We start from the raw sequence: 27,340 nt of genomic DNA on the forward strand, positions 1-27,340 counted from the left end.
TGGCAGCACCTCTGCTGGGGTGTTCTCTCTGTCCGAGTGAGACCGATAGACCTGTTAGGGTATGACAGGGAGAGACTGGGCTTTTATCTTCTGTGTATTCATGACGGTTGAACTGAGCTACAGCTAGCCAGCCGAACCCAGAGGGGAAAAGGGAAAAACAACGAATGTATTAGGAGCTCTTTGCAGCGAGAGAAGATGATGCACACCGCGTTAAGCACATAACTACTGGCAAAAACAGAAAACGGCAGTGCTGGTGCAGGCTAAGAAGCTAGTTTCCTCTGAGAGGGGAAGGCGGGGGGAGGGGGTTTTGCTGTTGATATGGGCCACGGTGGACAGACGGTGCAGGCCGGATAGAAAGAATGGAAGAGGGGGAGACAGAGATTGACAAAAAACAAAAGGCAGATGTCACGTGGGTCCAGAGTCGCTGATAGATGTAATGTGTGGCGAGGCACACAGGCAGCGGTTCAGGTAGAAAAGGCTTCCCTTTGTGATGCAGATGACAACGCAATCAGCCCCGCTTTGTCTCGGCCGATGGGCTCTGCTCCCGGGGACATTGAGAGACAGACACTAATCCGGTGGGTTTGTGTTCTCCAGGCGCTCTCATAAAGGCAGTGTCACAGTACCTGGGGTGTGTGTGGACGGGGGTCTCTGAAACGAGGTCTGACCTCTCTCAGGGTACACTCTCCCTCCTCCTCTTTCTGCCTCTCTATCCACGAGCCTAGCTCAGTCGTTTCTGGGCTGAACATTATGAGTGCCGTATTATTAATGCGTACGACTCGTCGACGTTCGAGTGACGTATGTGACAGGAGAGGGGGTCAAACTGATGAGTGCAGCTCATGTTTTGGAGAAAACTCGATTTCAGACTTATTTGCCTGCCTGGAAAAAATGAGGAAATATACAGTGACAAAGACACAAAACCGCCCAATTCCACATAATGGGTGACACTTGTCAAATTAAGCACACTGTACAGAGAATTCAGCCTGCAAATTAGGACTCAGTGTTGCCAGGCCATTTTGATTGTGAGTGCATACACGTTTCCTGTTATGAATAATGTCTGGAAATACATCTCACTGTCCCCTAATGATTTCCATTCCCAACGGGTTGGGATGAATCAGGCTCTCCCTAATAAATATGACTTACCAAGAGACTGCGCGTTGCCAATTAACATGTGCTAATTAAGATAGCAGGATATAAGAACACCCTTGATCTAGATTCCTATGTGAAATATCAGAAAGGTTACGGAGAGGTAAGGCAAGTTTCTTCCCTAACTATCCAAACTAGTCTTGTTCTAGTCAGCAAAAAAATTAAAAAAAAAAAAACACATTAATTGGCGTGGTTAACACTGGCTTATTGGTCACAAACTCAAATTAAACTGTAGAATGAAACTCCCTGAATTAATTTATAGCATTTTCACTGCATACTTGATTAGGTAATACATGACAGAGACATACCGTAACAGTGTAAAAATGAGCAGAAAAACCCTCCACCACGGGGCTGACTGAAGATCTTATCTTTGCCCTGTTTTAAACTGTCAGGATTAGAAGCACTATAACTCTGTTAGTCTTCCCCTTTCACTGTTTGACCGCATTGTTTTGCCAACAACATGCTGAAAAAATTATAGCCCTCAAATCACAAGGCACACTTATTTTTAAAGCACTGCAAAAAAAAAACTCCTAACACCCGTAATTTACCTGATCCCTACTAAATAATACATTTATATGCAATGCATCTTTTCAACATTCACAGCACACAGTAATACTAGTGTTATATAAAAATCTAGTTAGAAGCAAAATCTATCCATAGCATGTCTCAAAATTGATATACTGTTTTATATACATATGCTGCATTTGAAGTGCTAATTCAGAAATTGTAAAATATATATATATATATATATATATATATATTTAATTTGATTATTTTAATGTGTATAATTGGGTTAAATAAAACTTTTGCTTACAGAAGATAATCGTGGCATAGATGGAAAACATAAGTTCCATAAAAAGTTTCGACATCAAGTATCTGAAACACTTTAGTTTTTTTTTTTTTTTTTTTTTAGTTTTGAGGACTGGAAATTAACTTAAGTAAAAGCACACATTAATGACTTTGCTATCACATGCTAAACGTTATGTGCAACTGCTATTCCCACGCATGCTTTTGTTTGATATCACTAATCCTGATAAAAAGCAGGTGGGTAAAGTTTATCTGCAGATAAGAAAGTACAAGTTACAGCTTTTCTTAAGTTAATCTAAAGTGCATGGCTATTTCATACTGCAGCTTGTGTAATTTACTAAATGGTTAAGCTATAGGCTATTATAGTTTTAATAATCAATATTTTCTTTAAAATAGTTTAAAATATGTTGTTTCAACAGCAAGGGGACAAAAACATTTTTGTCTGGGAACAAATATTACCTTATACTAATTATCTTCTTTCTAGGTTCTGCATATCTACAATGATGCTTCACAGCAAAATAATTCTTGTTAATTTAAAATCTAGTGTTTTATATGCAAGTGTCTTACTGACTAATTTTGCTGTAGATTTTATTTGTACTTTTTTTTTGCATACAATGTTTTTTTTTCCTGTGCTACTTAAAGGCTTAATGGAAACAAATGCAAATGATATATACCTTTAAATAAATCCACTGTTTTCAGTTGCACAAGCAGCACTGTGCGATATATTGAAAGATGTGAGACACCTGTTGACTCTGGAAATATTTTTGTTTTGAGATAGCATCAAGTAGCGACCATATCTGACCATCTGCTCTCTGCAAACTAATCAGGCCCGATTATAGACCAAAGTGGCACCTGTTCTTCTTTTAAGCAGATCAAAGTAAGAAAACACAAGTTAGTCAAACTGCAGCAGTATATAAAGATTTCTGATACAGAGCATGTGAAAACGCCAGGTTTACAGTAATTACAGTTTTACTGCAGAGTACCTCAAGTACCCTGTGTACACCTTTATGGTAATATTAAGTATTAAACCACTGAGTACTGTCTGTGGAGGCTGTGCAGTACGACAGTTAAATGTGGCTTGGCTACTGGCTGCGGCTGTCATTCAGGAGGCTGTATTGTCTGTTTAATGTATACTGTAGTTCTACAAAGTGTGGTAGTTAAATTCAGAACTCAAGTAAGCTGATCCTTAGACACTTCCACTCTTAACGCTGCAGTACATTCAATGAAGTGAGCATAAGTGAACTTGACTCAAATATGATACACAATCTGAGCTTGTCGGTCTGTCCGAGTTGTGTTCCAGAAACAACCGAAGCAGTCATGTGCTGAACAGTTCAGCAATGGTTAGATTTTCACTGTAAACTGGGACAGAGTAACAACTTCCTCTTTCGAGCCGTCGTGTCAACCTACGTAACACACAAATCAGCTGTGCTGTCTTTTAAAAATACCAACATGAGCTGCTTATTGATTTCAAAAGTCTGTCCAGGTCCACATATGTGACACCCTGAAGCCTTGTCAATACTGCTTCATCACAGTTTTAAATCCACTATTGGATTTCCTGAACTACAGTTCTTTCACCACATACGTTACACAAACTAAAATGCCATTCTAGCATCACCTCTAGAGGGCAAATGTGTGTGGAGTGGAACCGTTAATGAGGAGAGAATGAAGAGTTGGCTCCTGACAGTGAACCACAGCAGTCAGAGCTGAACAGCTGAAAGCATGGAAACAGTGTCACTTCATCACACGTTGAAGTGAAACCTAAGTTAAATTGGTTGAACAAGCTGAAGTCAGGAGCAATGTAAGGAACCATTTTGCCCACAGAGCCATCTGGGGTTAAAAAAAAAAAAAATACAACAGCAGAACTGAAGGTTTTAACAAGGCTGACTTATGAGAAACATTTCTTTATTGATTCATGCTTCACTTTTAGATAATCAACTATGAATACAGAGAAATTCCAGAACATTCATAACTAGTAGTGAGACTAATGGTCTACGTCTAATGTGTGCAGTGGCCATACTGCAGTCCCAGTCAGTAACCTTATGCAACGAAAGGAGCATGATATTTTCTTAAACAAATCAGTGATACTTAATCTCACCCTAAAGGTAGCCATAGATGATTCTGAAATGTGACACCCCCCTTCAAGTGAAACAACTGGTACCAGCACTAATTGAAATTTTGCATGCAAAGTGACAATGCCTGGGCCCTCGGCAGCATGGATTAAGGCTTGAATAGAGACAGATTCTTTGTGAAAGCCTACTGTGGCGGTTGGCGTGCAGGCCAGCTCCCTGCATCTGCTCATTGGGTGGACTGAGAAAACACTGGATTGTATACGGTCGCTCATTTTACCTTTATCTAATCCCATTTCAGAACACGCCTCCGTCTGTCTTTTGTTACTCTTCCACAAAACATAATGCTTCCATGTTACACTCACACGTCCATGCCTTACAAAACAATTCCGGTCAGAAACAGCTACTGGATTTACATATGAAAGCATCTTTACCAAACTCAGCTGGATATTCTAAACATTAACAATCATCCTTTGCCTTGAACTGTCAGGTTGTCCCAGATTGTGAGAGAAAATGGTACTTAAAGGGTAATGCAAATACAAATGTAATAGAGTGGTATGTAATTTGCTAAACTGAATGAAAAAAAATGTAGAACGTCAACTTGGACAGTGTTTGCCAATGTTCAACTGAGAGGGCTCCAGTGCTCAATGGAGCGCTGAAGGAATGCAGCGCATATTGAAATGCAATCAAATCTGCGAGACATTTTTTAGAGGCTCCATGCTGTGATCTCATTCTAGCCCACTTCACCATCCACTGCTGTGGTTTCTGTCCCATTATGTTTCCTTCAAAGAAAAAGAGCACGAAAAAAAATGTATCAAAGTGATCTATCATCCTACTGACCCCAACAATGACTTGCATACAAGTCTGGAGGAGGTTGTTATTGCATCATAGCAACACCAATCCTCCCAGAAAACGTCTGCTGTGTGTTTGCACAGCGCAAACTGTAATACCACAACATAAAGGGGGAGGGCGGAGGGGGGCGGAAACGGAAAAGCCAAATGATCCGCCTAGTAAATTTCATCTCCTCCAAACAATACAGGCTAGTACAATTTTATGGCAGGGGATGAATCTGAGAATTTCCACTCAACAGAATTAGATGCTGTTGTTACTGTGCCTGTCAACCGAGCACTGATGACAATGAATGGGTAAACTAATGAAGGGATAAATCCACAGTGTGTTTTCATAGACATGTTTGACATAGCTAGGCTAATTTCCTTGGCAGTGCTATGTCCATTAATTTTCGAAAAGAGCCTTGTCTGTTCCCGTTAACTAAACCAATAAGACATGGCATCAGCTTACATTAACACTAATCAACAATTTAGAGTTGTTTCACATTCCACAGGGTAAATTAAATGCCTTTGAAAAACGATCGAACGCGACTGATGAATGAATGCCATTTATTGCTGTCCAACATGGCGATCCTGAGTGGAGCGGTGGGAGATACTGCAGCGTGGTAGAGTGAACAGAGAGGAAAATAAAGCAGTGACTATATTCAAGCATTCATACTTCAAGGCCAGTTTACAGTGTTGCAGCCTTAACGTGTGTTGCAGTGTTGACATACTATTTGCAAAATGGACACTTGAGACACAGCAAGGATTTTCTTAAGTTCGGCCCCGGTTTTAATCCTCTAATCCCCTCCAGCACGGACCCCGGGTCGATTCATCGATCATTTGTATAACAAGTAGCCCTTTCATGTTTGCGAGTACTCCATTCAGTTTCTATAAATTCTTATTTTAAACTTTTCGCACAGTATTTGTCGTTTATTTACGCGATCAACAAATAATGAAATTCCATCATGTTGTTTTCTTTGGTGCATATTAAGTTAGCAACGTTTACCAATAAGTAATAATACAAGTATGTGAGGACGTCACCCTCTATTAACCGAAATAACAATGGAAGAAATGTACTGTTCCGGCACTAAACGTGTCAAAACGATCCACTGGAGGGTTCTTTTCTGTTGCATGCTGGGATGTTTTTTTTGTTTAGTTTTTTTTTTTCAGATTAGAGCTGCAGTGACCTCTTTTTCAACTCTTTATTTTTTCCTACGTAAGACATCCTCGCATTTCCATTGGACGGAGGACTAGGGTGATTCACAGGGTAAAATGGAGGAGGGGTTCTGTACTGAGTCGGCGATGGGACTAGCTGGTTTACGAATCAAAAATGGAAGCACCGCAGGCCCGAAAGGTGGTTGCAACGAGCACAATGGGTTTCCACTGTAACATTAAGGAACAACAGTAATATTATTTAATCAAGCAAAAATAAGTAAATACACTAATGCACTGAAATAACTATTTAAGGGACTGGTGTTTGGTGCTTTCACATATTCTTCACAGTAAATTTTACAAGTACAGAAACCCACGTCCCATGACCAAGTTTGTATTATTAAGAGAAAGAGGAAATAAGGGGAAGTGGAACACTGTGTGGTGTGAATTAGTTGTTATTTTTGGCTTTTTTAACATCCTGTGTTTCCGATGCTCTTGGAATAGATTGGCGGCGATAAAATCAAAAAATAAATAACCATTTCAATAGCAATCGAGCAATCATAATATCAGTAATTAAATGAAAACAAATCATCGTGAATATATTGTAAATATATATCGAGTGGCGATACATATTATTGTGACATTTACAGGCGCTATTTTTAACTGAATATATTTTAAATAAAATAAAATGTATATGCGGAGTGTATATCAATATAAAATTTTTTTTTTTAAACTGAGATGTGGGACATGACCGATAATTTAGACAGTTCATGTATTGTGCTTGCATGACAGAATATGAAGTGAAATCGTGACATAATATTAGAACATGTAAATAAAAACTAGAATTTATGAATTGTATAAAATGCATGCTGTCCACCGCTTCCTGTTTTTGTGGCCGTGCTAAAACTGCACATATAACTTGGCTAAATAATTATTATGGTCTGGCACGATGTCGACTGATCAAACCTTAAATACACATTTTCAAGCTATTACAGCACTGTTAAAGCTGCCAATATGTAATGCTACGTAGGCCGCCGAGATTGCTTTAAAGGTCCTGGATATGTGACTAAATTGAAACCATGAACTGGAGCAGTCAGTGGTCGTCTACATAAATACGTCTGACGTTCGTCAAAGTGTGTGCCAGTCGTACATGGAACCTGACAGGTCTTTCAATTCAAATCTGTGTTGTTATTTCCCATGTACAAATGCTTTTACAGTAAACACGAATGGGAGTGTTTTTTTCCCCCTGTTTGTTTTTTCTTTTCTTGTTGCTTTATCCTGCAGTTAGATTCGGTCGACTTTTTAAATAATTCCCTAGCCCCACCTGTAATTACGAGGTTTAGTTAAACTGACCAGAGGAAGAAGACAACATTTGTTTTCTGGGAGCATCCTCAAAATAGACTTGAATAAATGACCGGCCTGACACTTTCCATTCCTCAGTGTGGTGAGTGGAGCTGCACAAAATCACCTGGAAATGATCATCTAAAGCACAGACTGGAAATCCTTAAATTAAAGGAAATATCTTTTATCTCTAGTGTTTTTTTGTTTGTTTGTTTTAATCAAAGTCAGATCACACAATGGCACTTCCCCTATATGCACCAGAGATTATGCATGTTTTTATACTGTAGTACTAGTAATAGTAATAATAATAATAATGAAAATATTAGTGGTCAGGCCTGCATTGCACAGTTTCCTGCAGCATCACAGACCAACTACTGTAACACACATAAAGGGGATTATATTCACCATTCAACCTGTTCCATTGTGCGTTGAGCCACGCTGACTGCTGCCCTTTGCTGCTTAGCAAAGCTTTGTGACTGCACAGTGACCAGACAGAGGCTTTTGTGGGTTAAACTACAGGGATGTCCAGCATGCATATTTGAACATTTAGTCCGCAGCATTAATGAAAAATATTTAAAGGGAGCCACTCGTTTGTCTTTATATCACCAACTGTTTGACAAGTGTCATTGACACACCTCCATGGACTCACAGGATGCGTCTTACCTGACTCGGACTTTACGTTTTCTATGTATTTCTGGGCCCTTGTGCAAAATACCAAAGAGTGCAGTGCTTTTTATTCCGCAATTAGCGTCTTAATAACCTCTGCGGAGCGCTACCTGCGAGATGCGGGAAGCATATGTTTCATGCCCCGTGATCATCCCTCCTGCATGGACTCCACTCTGTGCTGCATTTAAGCATCGCGACAGTAACGCTACTATACATGAATTAAGGCTGCAGGGGGAAAATAAAGTGATTTGATCAGAATTAAGAAAAGCTCCAATCACGCGCTTTGTCTCAAACTCAAAGCCGGCAGGAGGATGCGGCTGTAGGCGCTCGGAGGAAAACACAAGCTTACCTTCAACAGCTATTACGGCCGGTATGGTCCATAATATCCATAGAATATCCATTATTGGTCACTTAAAGGCCCAGACATTCAAGAAAATACGTCCCGAAAGCCATTGACAGCAAAAGCAGAGAGGGGACAGGCGGTCCTTCACCTCCAGTAGAGCGATCCCAGATAGCAGCGAAAAGCAACTCAAATCTGAACCAAGTTTGGGCGAAACCAAAAAAACCACAGACAGAGGGGAGCACCGAGCAACACAGAAACACAGCAACGAGTCTCAGCGCCACGCTCATCCAGTCAGTTTCACGTGGAGAGAAACAACTTACTTTATGTATATAATTAACGAAAGACGATTTAAAATGTTTATATCATCGATGTGGCCGCTCGTCAATAGGAGCGTTCGTCCCTTCACGTACACTTCAATTTACCCCGCTGTCAATCACCAGGAGAAGGACAGTCCACGAACCCTTACCTAAGCGATAATTAAGTTGTTTGGGGACCATGTTGGGCATTTATAAAAGATGGAGCAGCGTTTCTCACTGCCACAACCGCTCAAAATGGAAATACTGGTGATTCTCACGTCAAACAAAGCTTAAACGTGTCTTTGGACTTCACTGTGAGGTTCCTGCGGTCCTTAATGGAGTTTTGGTGCTGTAAACAGGTTGACGTGTGGAGAGAAGAATTCAAGTAAGTTTACGTACCAGGGTTCTCTTCAGTGCTTTAAAGTTGAAGCCGTTATCACAATTTTTCACTAACTTTGTTTTTTTCCAGGCTGTTTAATGTTGTTTTTTGTTTGTATTATGTTTGGGGCGGGATTGGTGCATGTTTTGTTGTTCCTGTTGTTTGTTTTGTTTGTTTTTGTTTTGTTTTTTTTAGCCTAATGTTTTATTATTTATAAATTTAAATAAAATGCGATGATTGATAATTATCTGTATGTTGTACAGTTATTAAACCAGTCAAATGGGCAATGTCTTGACTTAATTCAGTCATCCTAATTATTTACATTATATAATTTAACATATATATTTTCAAATGTGTTTTATTTATTTATGTTATTTTCTACATTGTAGCTTAATACTGAAGATTAACACTTCTTTGTTAACAACATAATTGCAAATTTATTCTTTTATAGTTTTGATGTCTTCAGTATTTATCTACAATGTTGAAAATAATTAAATAAAAACCACTGAATGAGAAGCTGTGTCCAAACTTTTGACTGGCAGTGAATGGTAGTGCATCATCATGTAAGTGTGTTTGAAATATTTACATTAAAGTTAAGCTGTGATATATTATGTAAATCATATATAGATTTCCCCAACACAGTTGGTTAAAAAGAGACATCGAAAAATACACTTCATTTTTGTTTCCTTTAATAGCTTTGGAGCATAAATTATTACTTTTCATAAGTTTCACAATGATTCCATTATTCAGCTTGAACTAACCGTGCTGTTCATATAAAGAGAATGATTTTGAGACTGCAGACTGAGTTTCCCCCCAAAAGATCAGTGCTGCTGTATGACTCTGGACCTGGTCATCACGCTATTCCTGCAGTAAATAGAGGAGGAGGATAAAATAGTGCATTCAGATATTGACGTGAAGTAAAATAAATATGTGAATGAATCACAAGTCATTCTGTGATTGCATGTCTGCATTGTAGCTCAGTTTGAATCATTTCGAAACAGAACTGTGACATCAACTTAATGACTTGGCAGAGGCACAAAGTCTATTCTCAATCTTTCCACTGAAGTTTTATATCAGATGGGCCTCGTTTCAAAAACGAAAAAATAAAATTAAAATCTAACAGTAATGTGTAATCAATAAATACTGGCTGCTTTGATTCTTCTTTGTGCAATAAAAATGCTGACGTGTGCATGTGTAAGACTGCTGCCCTGTGACTTTCATGTTAATTTGATCAGTCAGGCTGGAGGTGCTTTAGAAATATATTCAATTTATTCAGCTCCTTGTTGTTCAACTCAAACTACCTAAACCATCTTTCTGCATCTCAATGGGGGAGTAGAGTGAGTGAACACACCTAGATATCAGTCGGGTAGACCTGAACCACAGTTCTTTCCAAGGATCAGAGCCAAAGTGGGAAGTGAACTGTAACTTCCCCCCAGAATGTAAAACTTTTCTCCCTGTGCACGAATCATCATAACACCATAATTAGTTGATGTGATGTTGGCTCACAGTACTTCAGCATTTCAAAACATGACACAATTAATCTTCCAGAATTATTACTACTGGGCTGTGTTTGCACAAAAGTTGATTTAAGTTGGCACAATGGAGTCTGGCAGCACTGTTACCGGCAATCATTTCCCCAGCAATCAATAAAAAGGCTATATGTAAAATAAATATGCATATTAATAGTAATAACACATTTAAGTTTCATGGGGTTTTCCTGTTTTAATGGGATTACTCTTTACCAAGCAGGTCCAAGTTGTCAGGGATGCTTGGCATCAATCTGAATTTATTGAGGCGCCTTGCAAGCTCCGGTCGTATTTTTGGAATTTCCTAAGAGTGGTATAAAACCTCTTTCCTGCTCCAGAAGCTGGGAGTAAAATTACAGTATTTTTATGCATGTTGTGTAAAAAAATAAACACAGAGGCGGTTTTATTTGATACAATGACAGGCATGGGGACTGACAGGGATACACTGAAGCAGCTGCAGAAAGTACACATATGAAGAAAGCCGGAAAAAAGCTGCTCTGTATCAAATGCAAACCCATGATATACATGGAAAGATACTCAGAGAGAAAGCCTGATAAAAAATTTAAACATACACAAAAATGCCAGATTGCTTTTTGTAGAAAGAAAGTGACAGACATTGTGGGACAGACAACAAATCTGGCCTGCACATGTGCTCATGCCAAATTCACAGCATCCCAGTAAAGGTTAAACATGCATGGGGAGAGATGTGTCCTGGATAGGAAGTACGCACTTACTGAAGCTGACTGAGAAACGAGAATTTAGAATAAATTGTTTGTCATCAAACATGCCTTTCTTATTACGTGCCGTGGCGCTGTAGCCATGCAGCAGGGCTCTCATGGGTTAAATGAGCCAGGCTGATTTATTTGCCTCCACTGGGTTTGACTATATTGATTCCAGGTCACTTGACTGGCTGACTTCAGAGCATGTTCAGGTGACTACAAAACAGATGGAACAAAACGGCAAGGCACTGAGAAAGCAGCTTTTCCTTACTGTAATGAGTTCCATACACGCTCAATATTGGACTTGAGCCAGAAGAGAAGTGAACGATGTTGAAGAAATGATATTAATACCCTCTAATATTGCCCACAGAGATCTCTTTGCCACGCTATGTTAAAATGGCCGCAATGTCTGCGATGGTGGTAATAAAATATATGTAATGCAAAGCAGAAATGCCTGAATGTGGCAGAAATCCTCTCATGTTCGACTCCAACAAAAGCAAAGCGTACAGCACCTATAACAGCAGCATCATAAACAGTGTAGGATACAGTAACGCCGGCCACAGCAGACTACATTAAACACAAAACATAACCTATAATGCAACAAATTACCCGCAAATTATATCCTAATAATGCATACAAGGTGAACCGAGAAATTGATTTTAACTTCAGTAAGCTTGAAAAAGTTCAGCAAGCAGCTGACTTGTATAATCATAGAGGACAAGATGTGAGGGCTTTACTTTTGACCAGCGGCATTCTGTGATTAACAGCTCCACAGCAGGAATACACAGCCTCATGTATCTCTGGAACATTTTTGAATTTACCGTATGATCAGTTTATTTGAAGTTTTTGTGTCTTAATGTTTTTAACAAAGACAAAATTGTAAAAATAGATACTTTCCTTCATACTTGTATATAAATGTGAAGTTGAGACATGCATATTAATACGCTCCATTTTATACAAATTGTAAGAATTCCAGCCTATTATGATAATTCAGTTCTCCTCATGTAAACATGGCATGTTGTTATTTGAAATTCATTACATATTTACATAATTACGACAAATTTGTATCCTTTTAAATTTGCGTTAATCAGACACATATAGATCAAAATGCTTGCTGGGGCTCAGTTTAACATGAACATTCTTTTTAATAAGTGCAAAAGAAAAACAACAGCCGGCAGGGATTCATAACATTTCACAGAGGCCAATCAAAACTGTAGTTTAAAATGCCAGTTTTATTCTGAGCAGCCCATGTATGAAAGAATATTAAATTCTGTTTAAGTTTGAAATATATAATTATCACAGTTCAACTGGCCCTGATACGCGTTTGTCGGTTCAAATTTGCAGAACAATTTAGATCATTTTAGAATGCTTATATTATAATATATGTTTGTGTTTTTTAATCAAATTAATCAGAAAGTATTTTTTATTCTGATTTTTAAAATTACATCTGCATATCAAATATACTGATATTCATCTCACACATTACATTAAACTAATATATATATAAACGGAAATATAATTAATGATGGATATGAGGGCTGTTCAGATGTAGGCACATTATAAGCAAATAGTTTTAAGTCTATGCTTATTATACTACAACACAGTTTATGAAAGCCTCAGTACAAATGTTATTTCTTTTTGTTGAGGGATTTCAGTGCAGTAAATTATTCAATAAATCACAATTTTAACATAATGTATGGCATGCAGAGCCACCGGCAGAACAGAAAAACAAAAACTAAAGTACGTAAATGTTTTGGACAGTAGTCGGAGTGGATTTCCTTCCACAGCTCAGTAATGTGTCGTTGCATCAACACTGCCACCCAGAGTTTAAGAGCTGAAACAGTTGGGTTTGTTATTGAAAGACTGCAAACTTTCTGCAAGATGCATTCAGGGGCAATGCTTTGTCTGAGTTCAGTTCAATAATTTTTTAATTAACACTCAGTTGCTTTTTTAATATTAGAGTGGTATGTTGCTTATTAAAAATGTTTTAAATTAAATTGAGGAAGTAGATGATGCTCTTAAAGCAAGGTTTAAATGCTTTTTTCAACAAAATAATATATATATTTGTATGAGTTATAATCATTAGAGTCTAAATGAGTTTAGTGCTTTAGAGCTGATATGTTTTAAGTTAAAAACAACCTCCTGATGGACACCAGAGTAAGATCGACATAAAGAAATGTTGTGTGTTGTTCTGTTCTTCAAACACATTTAAATTACCATTAATGATTTTTGCTGTGTTGTCATATGAGATCTTCTGATAATTATTTGTCTAAAAGGATCTCAGCCTTCAATTAAAATATTCATTTAACCCCAACCCATCGCAGAATCTTGTTATCATAAGTTAACCTCGTGCTATTTTTGCCGGGGAGGATGAGAAAAAGTTGGTGAGGGTGAGAATGAGTTCCTGCACTTCATAAGCTATTCTTATCCTGTGGAATATTTAGCTTGCACTCAAGCCCATTGAAAACAGCCACTCTGGGCTGGAATCGATTTCACCTTGAGCCTTAAAGGGCTTACGGTGAAGTATTGCCCCCAGTCGGCATTAGCAGCTGGATAAAGAGTGAGGAAATAAATGGCTTGCTCTCCATAAAAGTTGGTGTGTGATCCCTGACCCTGTGCTCAGAAAGAGCTATGGACTCCTCTAATCTCGAGAGACCTCTTGCATGTGGATTAACCTCAGCCGAGACACGAGAAGGCAGAGGAGTGTCGGCTGGATCGAACTCTGACAAGCTAACTTGAATTTTTCAGGTTTCTAAATGTATTTATTTGTGAAGGCAAACTTTGTTAATTACTTTTTCTTTTGCTAATATACTGCCACAGAGGCACAAAGACATTCTTAGTTGTTTTGGGAAGAAAAAAATCAGTAGGGTTGAAAAGGATGGGCTCACTGCTTATCTTCCATGAATAGTCTACCCCACCCCACTGCACTCCAACACCCAACACCACCCGGCGTATTGGTTTACCCCTGCCAAAAATTTAATTCAATCCCACTAAGTTGCTCCAGCTTTAATTAAATAGACCAAAAGCCTTGGCAGGATTTAATTTACTTTCTCGTTAAGTGAACTTTACAGACACTGTAGAACTTTCACTAGTACGCTGCTGGGACCTGAAAGGAAGCACTAAAGTCTTTTTCCTTTCGGTTCCTTAGAACTAAGTCACACTGTTTTCACAGACTAACTTAACAAATGAGACGAAGCGAAGACTGAAGTCAGTGTCGTCTTTGGTTTATGATAGGCCACCGGCTTATAGTTAAAAAGAAATATGTTTGAATGATGTACGCCTGTCAGAGGGCAGACAACACTTTTTATCATCACAATAAATCTAAGCACTATTGCCGTAAAACAGAGGCCCAGTAAAAAGCGATTCAGCTGACAGTCATGACGAAATGAATGCCTTGATAAAATGGCAGTCATCAATCTTGGCTTTGCTTTTGGATGCTAACATCCCCTCTAAGCTCTCTACTAATTGATATGAACTGTTCACATAAATCTGCTGTGGTGTGTTGATGCTGCGTGCCATTGACGCGGCGGTTTGCATTTTGGAAGCAAAGATAAATTTTTCCCCTTAACACACACAGAGCTGTAGTCAACATGTGTTCCAGTCATTTCTCTTTAATGCGGACAGTTTTGTTGTTATACCCGAAACGAAAGGATATGAAATGATAAAATTGTCTCCTCACATAAAAGAGCTTCTCGTGTATGGGTTCACTTAAAGCTTCATTTCTACAACTTTGCACTGTTTTCAAGACGTCTTCAAAAAATAGCTGAGGTCTGCTTGTGGATACGTTTAGACTTCAAACAGTACTTGGAGTTAATGTCAGCAGTTTTGGCTAGAAGGAGGTTTATACCATGCAGATTTTGCTTCCAGAAAATGCTTTTATTTCTTAGGGGGAGCATGTAAACTAAAATCCTGCCTATTTATTGTATGGCCTGAATGAAGTAGCTTGCACACCGTAGTATACACCTTCTAGGGAGCTATTTACTTTTCCAATTTTCATTGTGCAAAGAAGGGAACAGATAGCTTATTTTATTTTTCTTCTTCTTTTTATGAAGCCATCACTCTTTCTATCATTTTATTGACAAAATTCCTAATTACTGCATTAACCAGCAGTGAAATAAGCATTAGTTGCAGACCCAACATATCATCTCATGTAAATGGCATAATTTAGCTCTACAAAATATGTTTAGCATATTTTCATCTAATACAGTATGTACTGCCAATAATTAAAGGTAGCTCTAAATATAAAGTGATTTGAATATGGATGTTGTAAATGCATCACTCGACACCGCCGCTGAACTCTCGAATGTTTAAAAGTGCTCTTTTTTTTTACTGTATGTGGCCCTCCTTATCTTTTTCCCTTCTCATTCCATCTAGACTGTCGGCCATCACAGAGCAACAGATGGAGGTGCACAACAGGATATTACCACTAAGAGGATTCCTGTTTCTTTGCCTGTCACTCTGGACTTTTTTTTTTCTTTTTTGTGGGGACAGACTCTTTCATCGTGACCCAGCTCGACTGGCTTACAGGAACTGGTGTCGAGTTGTTGGTTAAGCCCTCTGAAACCCGCCACTGCCCATGTTGACCTGCTTGGCAAACAGAAATCCCTGATCAAGTCCGCTGTGAATTACATTAAAGTAAGTAACCAAGTGGGATTAGAAAATCCTCGCAGTGTCTTGGTTCTCTGAACTCTGACCTTTCACTCTAAGGTATGTGCCAGTTCTCTGTATGTAACACACCCTTACAAAGATCAATGTGTGCTTCCCATCGGGAGGTAGGTGTTAGAATTTCATTTGCAAAGATTATGTGGTAATACATCATTAAATATTACTACATCTTCCCTAATCTCCGAACATTCACTTCTAAATATCTAAATTTACTTACTTACAAAGGATCCTGCGAACTATGCCAGAAATCGGACGAGTGTGAGTTCATTCCGTGACCAAAGTTTTCACTTTTCCTAGCATCAAATTGGAAGATAAAAGAGGGTCAAGGATATACATTATCATTCAAAAGTTTGGGATCACACAAACATGCATGTCATCTTCACTGAAAAAACTGCTTTACTTTCAAAAATAAGGACATTTCTAAGTGACCTCAAACTTTTGAACATGTGCACATTTGTTTTTCATCTCAGTGGCATCTTAATGAATGAGTCATGCTGTGAATCAGTTAGGTAGAGATGGAGCAAGTGAGACCTGCTCATTCATTCAATGGAAATGTACTGAGAAGTATCTAAATATGTGACAATAAGTGTTGTTGCACAAAGTTCTAATGAAATGACTAATGAATGACTTTGTGTTGCATACTGGCATGTTTTGCTCTTTTAACTTGTACGTAAAATGTAAAGAGAAAATAAAAACTCCAAAGTTTTTTCTGTGTTATGGAGGTTAATTGGATTACTTTTGTCCTAAGTCCTTGGAAATGCGACTTTACAAAAAAAAAAAAAAAAAACCGTCATTCACAGCAGCAACTTGATTCCGTCTATAAACTTTATTGTGCCAGTGTGTTCCAAGGAAGTGCCCCCTTTCTCATGGTGCACAAAGACACACTGAGTCTTCTACTCTGCTTTATCTTCATGCACTGTCTAAAAGAAACGCTGTTTTTCTCCCTTTTGCTCACATTCACCCAGGTCAAACCGTAGCTGAACGATTGAGGTTACCTTGCCTTAGTGTGCAACAGAATTGGGAGTTTGGTTTATTCATGCTTTGTGTGGAAAGAGGCAGTTCTCTGTTCATGGCATAATACATTTCATTCAACTGAAAGACCAGAGCTGCCGTCCATCTTGAATTTTTACTTTCGTTAAAATGGCGCTCAAATGCAGGCAGCATGCAGCATGGTATGTAGATCGACGCAGATCCAGGCAAGGTATTTTTATTTTATGTTACAACTATCAAATTACAGTATTTTGCATTTTTATATGGTTTATGAGGAAATGTACATCAGACAGTTTGATTATCAGAATCGCTGCTGGTGGTTTTGAATTTAACGATCACCTTAGACATTATACAAATTTTTCATCGTAATGTGGCGGTTCAGATTATCACAGTGGTTCAAGTAATTTCCTATTTAGTGTGACTGTTTCTATACAAAGTAACTAAGAAACGTTACTATGTTTGTGATTTCTGGGAGCCTCATCGGTGTTTTTGCATCGTAACCAAAGATGATCAGACCTCTGCTACTGAACTGAATTTCCTGCCAGAGGAGCTCAGACTGGCAAAGTCAGGGTATTCTTTACAAAACATTGTTGGAAACCTGCTTTTATAATACCGTCTTCTGTTCACTGGTGTTCCATTTTATTGTGGTTATTTTTACGTATTGTTTTTATCTTTTATCCTCTGTATTTTTAACATGTTATGTGCAGCACAAAGTGTTAATTAAACAAAGTTACTCTACAGTTATATTTTGGACTCACTGAATTTAATTTAGTAGCATATCTTCTATACACACTGCCGTTCAAAAGTTTGAGGTCACCCAAACAATTTCATGTTTTCCATGAAAACATACTTTTATTCATGTGCTAACATAATTACACAAGGTTTTTCTAATCATCAATGAGCCTTTCAACACCGTTAGCTAACACAATGTAGCATTAGAACACAGGAGTGATGGTTGCTGGAAATGTACCTCTGTACCCCTATGGAGATATTCCATTAAAAATCAGCCGTTTCCAGCTAGAATAAACATTTACAAAATTGGCAATGTCTAGACTGTATTTCTGATTCATTTAATGTTATCATTGAAAAAAATGCTTTTCTTTCAAAAATGAGGACATTTCTAAGTGACCCCAAACTTTTAAACAGCATTAATGGTATATAACTATATCTATATAATCAGAAATCCTCAAGCCGTCGTGTAAGTGATTTCACACACTGGTTTTTAAAGGTGAATGTAAAGGTATTTCACGCTTGCACAGCTCAATAAAGATCTAATAAGAACAACCTACACTTGCTTAATGGCTTCATGAGATTTACATGTAGATGCCGTCGCTGTTGGAAAACATAAAAAACGGATAATTTAACTTGGTTGCTGCTCTGAGGGATATTACCTCTTTATTGTGTTTCCTTTCTATTTAACCTCAACCCTGAGAGGAAGGAGGGAGAGAAACTTGGGATCTCCAGGGGGATCTAATTATATTTTCTCCTGTGTTCTCTGCAATATAATGACTTTGCAACAAGATCTTTCTCTGCTGAGAATTTCCTTTTCTTTAAATTGTTATCTCAGTAGACTAAAAAGAAGCAGTTTATTTTTCTTGGGGACCCTTCATCTGACCTTTATATTTCTTATCCGGTGAAAATTGAACACGATGTTTTAACATAATAAACAGTATATGAAACTAGGAAGTACTTTCCTGCTTGTGAACTGTGAAGCTTGTACTAAAAATCCTCCCGTTTAACAAGCTGTTCCACAGTTCATGCAATAAGCGACTGATGCTTGTCGTTTTAAGGTTTGCCTGGTGCAGCTGAACATTCAGGGGTGAGCCCTCCCCCTGCACATCGTCATGTTGAACTGAGCCATGAAGAGTCATGCAGTTTCAGCATGAACAGACATGGTACCTTTCCAAACCCAATAGCTTGTGGCTAGAATTTTTCTTTTGCAAGCTACTTCTTATTTGTCACCACAGACAGGAATTTGTCTGGAGGCTTCAGCATCCTCTGATGTTTTTCTGAGTTGACTTGCCAAAAATATAAGTAATGATATTTTATGATCAGAAAGCATTTCAAATGTGGCAACACACGAGGTAAACATTTGTTGGAGTACAAGGAACTGATTCACGAAGCTTTTCTGCAGAAACGCCCTGGTTTAAACATCCTGGTTTGATCAAGAGCAGCAAAGAGTGATGCGTGTTTGTGTGTGGATGGGAGGGTTTTGCGTTGTGTTAGTGTCGATGCTTACACATCTACGTGTCAGCCTGCATGCAAATGCCGCTGCACGTAAAAGTCTGTGAGTGGAGAGGAAACAGAGGGAGCTCAAACTCACTCCAGAGTGCAGTGAGGAAATAGAGCAGAAGAATGTGGGCCTGACATAAAGAAATCCTGGATAATTTTGCCCTAAGACGTGTGAGGGCTGCAAAGAGCATCCAGAGGTCGTTCCCATGGCAACCTTTGCCCAGGGAGATCACTGACCCTCCCGCCCTGCAGTACAAGCAGATTGTAGGTCACATATGGCACCAGCGATCCAATCAGGCCTAATCTGGCTTGACTTGTGGCTCATAAATTATACTGGAAAGCTGGTGTATACTCCGGCTTATCTCGTCCGTGGACTCCCCTGCATGATAATGGCAACTTAATGTACTGACCGATTAAACGTGTATGCCAACAAATGTATGTTTTGTCTATCAGCAAGGAACAAATATAGCTCAGCAGCATATGATAGCCGGCTAAACACAAAACTGCCATTATAGGAGTTTACTGATTAAGCTGGATGCCTTTTATATATTCATAATTGCACTTAACAACATTTTGCTTCAGAAAACATTTTAATTTACTGTCTGTATGTTTGTTTGTTTTTTACCAAAATCTCAGCTCCAGTAGTGGAATATTCAAAGAAATCAATTAAGTGAAATAATCCAGTTACTTAGCATGTTTCCTGAGAGCCTTCTTTCCATAATTATTGTGTTTTAATTAACCTTTAAGCTCTTTTTACAAACTTCTTTTCAAAAATCCCTTCAAATATTATTGTTCTTTTCTTCTGATACTACAATATATAGAAAAAAAGATGCAGAAAATGTAAAACATTGATCATAAAGAGCTGAAATTAACAACACTGTTGACAATAGCAGAAATCTTTATTATGACAGTAATTTAGTAGGGTTAGGGCTACATGAAAAGCACTACTGATGACAATCACAGATGGAAAGCATCATGGCAATCAATATTTCACGGGCTCAGCTGGGATTTCCAAACCCTAAAAAGAAAAGCGTCTTTTTTACACCTTAACATGTAATTTAGTTGACAATTGGATCGTTTAATGTTGTTTTTTCTTATAAAATTAGGCATGGTCAAGTTTGTAAAGGAATTTTAAGTTTTTATGGAGGCTGTGAGAAATTCAGGGCGTCTGAGCTCTCTAGAGAGAGCACTGGTGCTGCCCAAATGTACAAGAATATTAAAGTTCTGCACTCTTTATCTGATCGAGAGAAAAATAGATATTTTAAAAAAGACCCTCACTCAAATTGAAAAAAATGTCTCTGCTGTAGTTCTTACATCATCTCTGAGTCCAAGCTCATGCAAAGTCTTCAGTACAAGAAACACTGAAGCAAGCACTCTATCAGGATGTGAGAATTTGAGGCTGACAGGCAGCCGGCACACAGATCTTTTATACGCCACGTTTTTGGAGTATTGTAGATCCCCCAAAATCAGAGAGGCCTGTAGTTTTACGTGCTTTTTGTTAAAGGTTTCCAGATCCACACGCGTGCACCAATGAGGGAGCCTAAAACCTGCCCTCATTTTCTGAAGGCTGTTAAATCCCAGTTTAGCTCAAGTCAACTTCATGGTCTAGATCATCTAAATTCTTAACACTCACTTATGCATTAATAAAACTGTGATTTGTGTATGTAATGTCATTTTCTGCACGGCAACGAGAAAATATTATTTTTTTCACTTACAAGTAGCTCTCCCAAACACTCGTGATTTAGCTTGTTGAGCACTATAGACCCTGCTGCACACTGATAAAAACACACACTGTAATCTGGATGTAATAAACACAATGCTGAAGGAATGGAAGTCTCCGGAGAAGCTTCTCAGTGGAATATAAATATTTAATGTAGGTGAATTTAAAGTAACACAGAATTAGTTGCAGAGGCAGAAAAGGGTTTGGTGGGCAGCATTTCAAAGAGTATTTTTCATACATGTAGGTTTATACATTTATGTGTGTATATATATATATATATATATATATATATATATACACATCTATGTATATATATATATATATATAGATATATAGATATATAGATAGATAGATACATACATATATACATTGCAGATTAATACTGAAGACACTGAAACTATAAAAGAAACACACACACGTGTGTGTGTGTGTGTGTGTGTGTGTGTGTGTGTGTGTGTGTGTGTGTGTGTGTGTGTGTGTGTGTGTGTGTGTGTGTGTGTGTGTGTGTTTTTAATAAGTGGTGAGGCAGCACTCTGTGCACGACGGGCTCCCTCTTCATTCTGATAGAAAACAGCTCCTGATTTGTGTCTCCTCGCTCCATCACTGCCCTGTGGTTCCTCGATTTCATGAGTGAGCTGGTAATAATCACGGGTGACTAGATTTTCACCTTTTTGCTGAGATCTATAAGCGAAGGCTCAGCCACACTTGTGAGACCTTCAGCTGCCATATGGGAATGCTTGAGGTCTGAAGTCAGAGGAATCTTTACATCTGCTTCTCGTTGCCTTATCTGCTTCTTATGAGCTTCTGAGTTGAGGAAATAACAGCTTCCATTAGGTTGAATTGCTGTATTTATTTGAAAAAATGTAAATGTAGCTTATTACCGCAGCACACACTTGGTTGCCTGTTGTTTTGACGATGGGCAAATGTTTTTTCTTCTTTTTTAATTTAATTTCTTTTGGAAAAGAATAGCCGTTTAAATGGTGAGACCACAGATGCAAAGATCATTTTACACATCTTGAAATATTGAATAAAAGTACTCACAGGTGTTAATAGAATTATTCAGTTGAGAATGAAGCATTACTTCACTCACTTATTTGATTTCTCTCCTCAAGTCAAAGTATGTTATAGGTAGCAGAAAATATATTACATTATTCCAGATATTTAGTTTCAGTAATGAAACATAGAGGATGCAGTTCTGGGAAATTAAACTCTCTTGCAGTGTTAGTGTTTGTGCTGCAGTAGCATTAATACTGTACCTCCTCCTACTTAAACACCCTCAAAATTTAACTGAAGCTGCAGTTACACGCTTAAATATCTGTCTGCACAAGAACAATTCATACCATGCACCACCCAGTGTGAATAAAGGAAAAAAAGACTGAGTTTCAACATTCTCTAGTGTTTATTTTATGCTTCGCTCAATTTGATTTGGCTGAACTAATTTAAATATATGTGAATAAAGAAAAACACCATTCTGACAGGATAATGTGATAAAACTCCAAGAGGATTTATGATTTCCTGAAAAAAATCACAACAGCAGCACTTTACTATTTGAAAGCAGACAGTCAATTAAAATGATTAACAGAACAAATCTAATATTTATGTTTGTTATCGTGCTGAATTGTTGCTATTGCTTTCATTTTGTGCCGTTTTATTTTGTCATTTTACAGGTTTTGTCCTGTCTTGGGGTTTGCTTTTTTTTGTTGTTGTTGTTGTTGTTTGTTTCGCCCTTTGTTTTTCCATGTGACATCTAAATAAACTGAATTTGATCTATTTTTCTTATTTGAAGTGCCTTTAAAAAGATGTCGCGAGCTTCAGTGGGATTTGGTTAATTAATCAATTTGCTAAATAACTGAGCTTCAAAAATAATGTTTCCTTTTTTTAATCAGAAAGCTCTTTAATTTGATTAAAATGGAATGATTTATTTGTATTTAAATATATTACAGATGAATAGGTGGTCAAAGTATAAATAAATGGAAACTGCAGTGTTGGCATAAATCATAATCATAAGAATGTACTATGACTACCTGTATATCACTGAACTGAACAGTAAGAATCTCCATATATGCTAAGCAGAACTATTTTCTACATACTGCAGTGTATTGCATTACAGTAATATGTTTTGATTTATTCTAACTAACATGACTGTTAAAAATCTGCTGTCCACACTGTTAAATAAGAAGTTCATATTGAATTCTTTCTTAAATTAATCACACATATGCCTTGCCTGTTTACATATAACAGTACTGCACAAGATGCCAACATTTGGACATAGAATTTACTGTTTTAAATATTTTTTTATCTTTCATTTTAATTTTAGTCATTTCTTTATTTCTCTTTATTTTAGCTTATTTTATTGGTTATTTCAGTTGTGTGAAGGAACCTTGCAAAAAAAGAGACTCATTACTCAGGGTAACCACTGTGTGTATGCTGTATATGTGACAATACAGTTCTTGAATCTTAAATTGAAATTAAATAAATTAAAAGCGAGAATAATGGAGCAATGCCAATTTTATGACCAGTAGCCCTCAGGTTCAGTCAAAACATGTCAGTCCAGACGCTTTCTAACTCTTATGTTCCCCTTCTGAACTCTGCAGCTGTATCTTTAAAATGTCTTCAAGGTTCACCAGGCTTGATGGAACTTCACGGTACAGTCAAGTGCACACCGCGTGAGTGATCAGACCTTTTCTTGTTACTGAATCATGCAATGTTCTACCTCTCAGACTGCTTGTTTTAGTTGAAGCAGCCTCATCCGTCTGAACGCAACCAAGAGAGGTACGACGACAAGGAGGAGGAAAAGGTGACAAGAGCACAACTGTGACACTAATGCAATCTGAAATGGGCTGTAATGCCCCATTTCTAAATTGGAAAAATTGACCTTCCTCAGGGAGGTGACACAAGCCCACACTCCGAGACGTTTCAGGGGCTAAGTGGAGGTTTCGGAGCAAGCTGCAGCCGAGCCTGAAGGCCAAGCAAATATTTCATGAGTAATTTAATATCTGGAACATGAGAGCGCGCTCCACTCAGGATGCTGGTCTGGATCTAGACAGCGATCTAGGAAGTAGGAGGGGGAGAACGTCGAAGGGGCAGACCAATGAGGAGTTAATACTGTACATCAACTTTCCTCCAAGGATGCTAAAGGGATGAAGCAAAACCATTAACCTCAAAAACTCTGGCCTTCTGCAGGGCACTGCACTTCTCAGAGCCCCCTACTGACAGAGACACACAGTTTGTTGACAAGTGAAGCAATTTATTCTTAAATCACTACAATCTAAAACTGGTGCCAAAATTGTCAGCACATTATAATGCAAAAACACACACAAGGAATAATACATGCAAGGTGCTACTCTTGTTACTGTATTAATAAAGGGATCTAAAAAGTTACTACAGCAAAGCTTACTCGTTTTAAATCACCAGGACATTTCAAAACACTTTAAATTAATTGCATATTTTTTTCAAACACCAAAATGTTTGTTGCCACCACAGCAACAAGGGAATAAACCTGAGAAGATGTAAACATAGCTGTTAATTTAATAGGGGGAAAAGCTACTAACTGCTTTTGTGCTGTACATGAAACTTGCTTTCCTTCCACTCATGGATGTGTTATTGTATGTGTCGGGTGAGTACATTTCATTGCAGTGAACGGGTGCCAGATTTTGAGAAGAAATGGATCTGGTATTTGGACTCTGCTGCTGGGGCTATTTACTTTAAAGCCCTGATTTGTTTGCACAGATTTAGAGATTCATCATCAAAAGAAAAGCACAGGAGCAGCTAGAAGCATTAATGATGCCGTGGCTCTGCCCATTCCTGGAGCTGTTCCATCTAAATGCAGGACAGGAATATAACTATTATTAATGAGACCTGTGCTCTCCCTGCCCACAGAGATAAAACAAAATGCACTGAAAATATCTTCAAAGAGGATGCTGTTTTTACAGGGTAAATGCTTATGTTACTAATTCAGTTTACTTCTTTTACAACAGATTTTTTTTAATGTTTTTTGTTGACAATATGCATAAAATACTGTATTAGAAACTTGTTTTGTCTATATTAAAATAATATCTAGCTGTAGCACCAGTCATTCAGGCATTAATGAAATTTAATTTTAAAACAGTAAAAATGCAAACCTGCTGAATAGAAGAACATCCATTAAAGTAAATCTGAACCATGTAAAATGACTAATAACCCAATAATTAGAACCCACTTGTGTGTTCAGAGCTGCTACTGTGAAGGTATCTAATAAATGTGCATCAGTAGAGTTACTGATGAGGGTAAAAGTAGCATTGTATTGACAGCTTAAGCAGAGGAAAAATAAATTGTTTATATCACGTAAAAACACATTTCTCCATATTAGTTTGTCTAGTTTAAAAAGGGGACTGAGAAAAACACAAGCTGTTATCTACATGTTCCATTACTTCTTAAATTTCCTATATCTGTGGAGCTGCAGGGAGTGTTTAAAAATTCACCAGGCAATATGTTGATGTAAAAATACTCTGGCAAATGTCAGACTCAACAGCATGAACTTCAGTTAGCATTTGCAAATACTTTCAGTTTGCAGTTTTCGATATCAGAGTACAGTCCTCCGGCCAGAAACTGGAAGTTTCATAAGAATCAAATTTGCAAAGGGGTTTGCAGCTTCTACATTTTTGATCAAGATTCTTTTAACATTTAATGGATATTAAAGCCTTCCACATGCTGCAGGGGTCACAAAAATAACCAATCAATAATTAATAGAAATAGAAATTTTAATAAGTTGTGTTAAGATAATCACAGTTTGTGGGTCATTGGGGGACATCTTACGTCCTACCCATCAAATTTCAGATAATCTATGACCAAAATACTAAAACATGCAATTTTTGTGTAAATATATTTGTCCTGAGACCAAATCTAAAAGAAGTAGAAGAAAAGAATGTTTGAAAATATTTTGAAAAATAAGTCTGGAGTTCCTCCTAAAACATAATTTTTTTCTTGTCCCGCCCCCCTGATGCCCAAATTGAATCTCAAACAAAATTGTTAAAATGAAATTTAAATCTCCTTTCTTTTGGTATTATTTTTTCATTGATGTCTCTTGTAATTGTGGGAAATGTTTTTTAATAAACATAATATTTAAATAATAATTATTATGTATGGAGTGTGTGTCCCACAACAACCCTGTTAGCAAAACCTTCTTAGCTGGTAGAAGAAAAAGAAAACAGTGAATCACATGAAACGCTGGAATTGATATCAAACCGTTTTCAAAAAGAATGGGGAGAGCATAGCTGTGTCCTCTCTTCCATTTTACATATTTTCATAACATTGCCAGCTGAATGTCTCACTCTACCTCATGCAAACCTGTTATGCATATTATCAGGATAAGACAAATTCTTTTTTTTTTTTTTAACTCTTTTTCATCAGTAGGTTCTTCCTCTTGGTCAGCAGTAACAGGTAGCTAAATATCTAGCTTCTACTGCTGAGAAAAAGCTAACATTAGCATGGATTAGCAACCCTGTTACTGTGATTAGAGTAGGGTTAGCAAACAACAAATAAAACATGAAATAAAAATGGCACCATTGATGTGTAAGCTGAGCTAATCAAGCCTTTGATAATTTATTACCTATTATTGATGAATATGGAGCAGAAAATTGTAAAAGAGAAGACTTATTTTTCAAAATTTTTGAAGCCCAAATGTCCTCCTGTTCTGGAATGGACCATATTTGTTCAGTAAAGTGGCCTGTCAAACTTTTGCGATTAACGATATAAAACACAAACAATATTCAAAAGGGGAAAAGACTGTGTGGATCTGATGCAGTTGGATGCCTTTTTGTTGAATGAAGATTCATTGTAGCTGATTACAGTAAAGTGGAAGAATTCCTTGGGTATCATCTGGTACTACTGGCTGACACACACTCAGGGACACACATGGGTTAGCTCCCAGGACACAGCGAGGGAACATGTTGCTGCCTTGTCCAGATCAGAGATGTCGGAGATGTGAGGAACTGAACAGCTCATTGTTCAGCTGTGTGTAATACATCGTGAAGCTGTGATATGCAGGAGGAAAATCTGTACAATGGATTTTTCAATAATGCAATTTAGAGCCACAAAAGTTGAGTTCTTTGCTAAGTTGCATAGTTTTTAATATGCCATTGCATGTGTCTATTACCAGTGGAATAGTGGTTAGCACTTTCGCCTTGCAGCAAGAAGATCCCCGGTTCAAATCCCAGCCTGAGCCTGGGATCTTTCTGTATGGAGTTTGCATGTTCTCCCTGTGAATGCGTGGGTTTTCTCTGGGTACTCCGGCTTCCTCCCACAGTCCAAAAACATGCTGAGGTTAATTGGTTACTCTAAATTGCCTGTAGGTGTGAATGTGAGTGTGATTGTTCGTCTGTATATGTAGCCCTGTGACAGACTGGCGACCTGTCCAGGGTGTCCCCTGCCTTCACCCGAGTCAGCTGGGATAGACTCCAGCACCCCCTGCGACCTTAATGAGGATAA

The 27,340-nt window shown here is 37.9% G+C and overlaps 1 protein-coding gene across 4 annotated transcripts in view; it reads right to left on the reverse strand.

Annotated features, from left to right (window-relative positions):
- The window catches only part of ephb2b (eph receptor B2b), a 133,771-nt gene extending 125,235 nt beyond the window's left edge, over positions 1–8,536 (reverse strand). For all 4 annotated transcript variants that reach the window (XM_022209285.2, XM_022209283.2, XM_022209284.2 and 1 more), the window contains exon 1: positions 8,355–8,536. In XM_022209285.2, coding sequence (XP_022064977.1) covers positions 8,355–8,406 — 52 coding nt within the window. In that variant the 5' untranslated portion in view covers positions 8,407–8,536. The remainder of the gene's footprint in view (positions 1–8,354) is intronic.
- Between the last annotated feature and the right edge of the window lie 18,804 nt (positions 8,537–27,340).

The sequence above is a fragment of the Acanthochromis polyacanthus genome, chromosome 5, assembly GCF_021347895.1.
Source record: "Acanthochromis polyacanthus isolate Apoly-LR-REF ecotype Palm Island chromosome 5, KAUST_Apoly_ChrSc, whole genome shotgun sequence".
In the NCBI taxonomy this organism is placed as follows: Eukaryota; Metazoa; Chordata; class Actinopteri; family Pomacentridae; genus Acanthochromis; species Acanthochromis polyacanthus.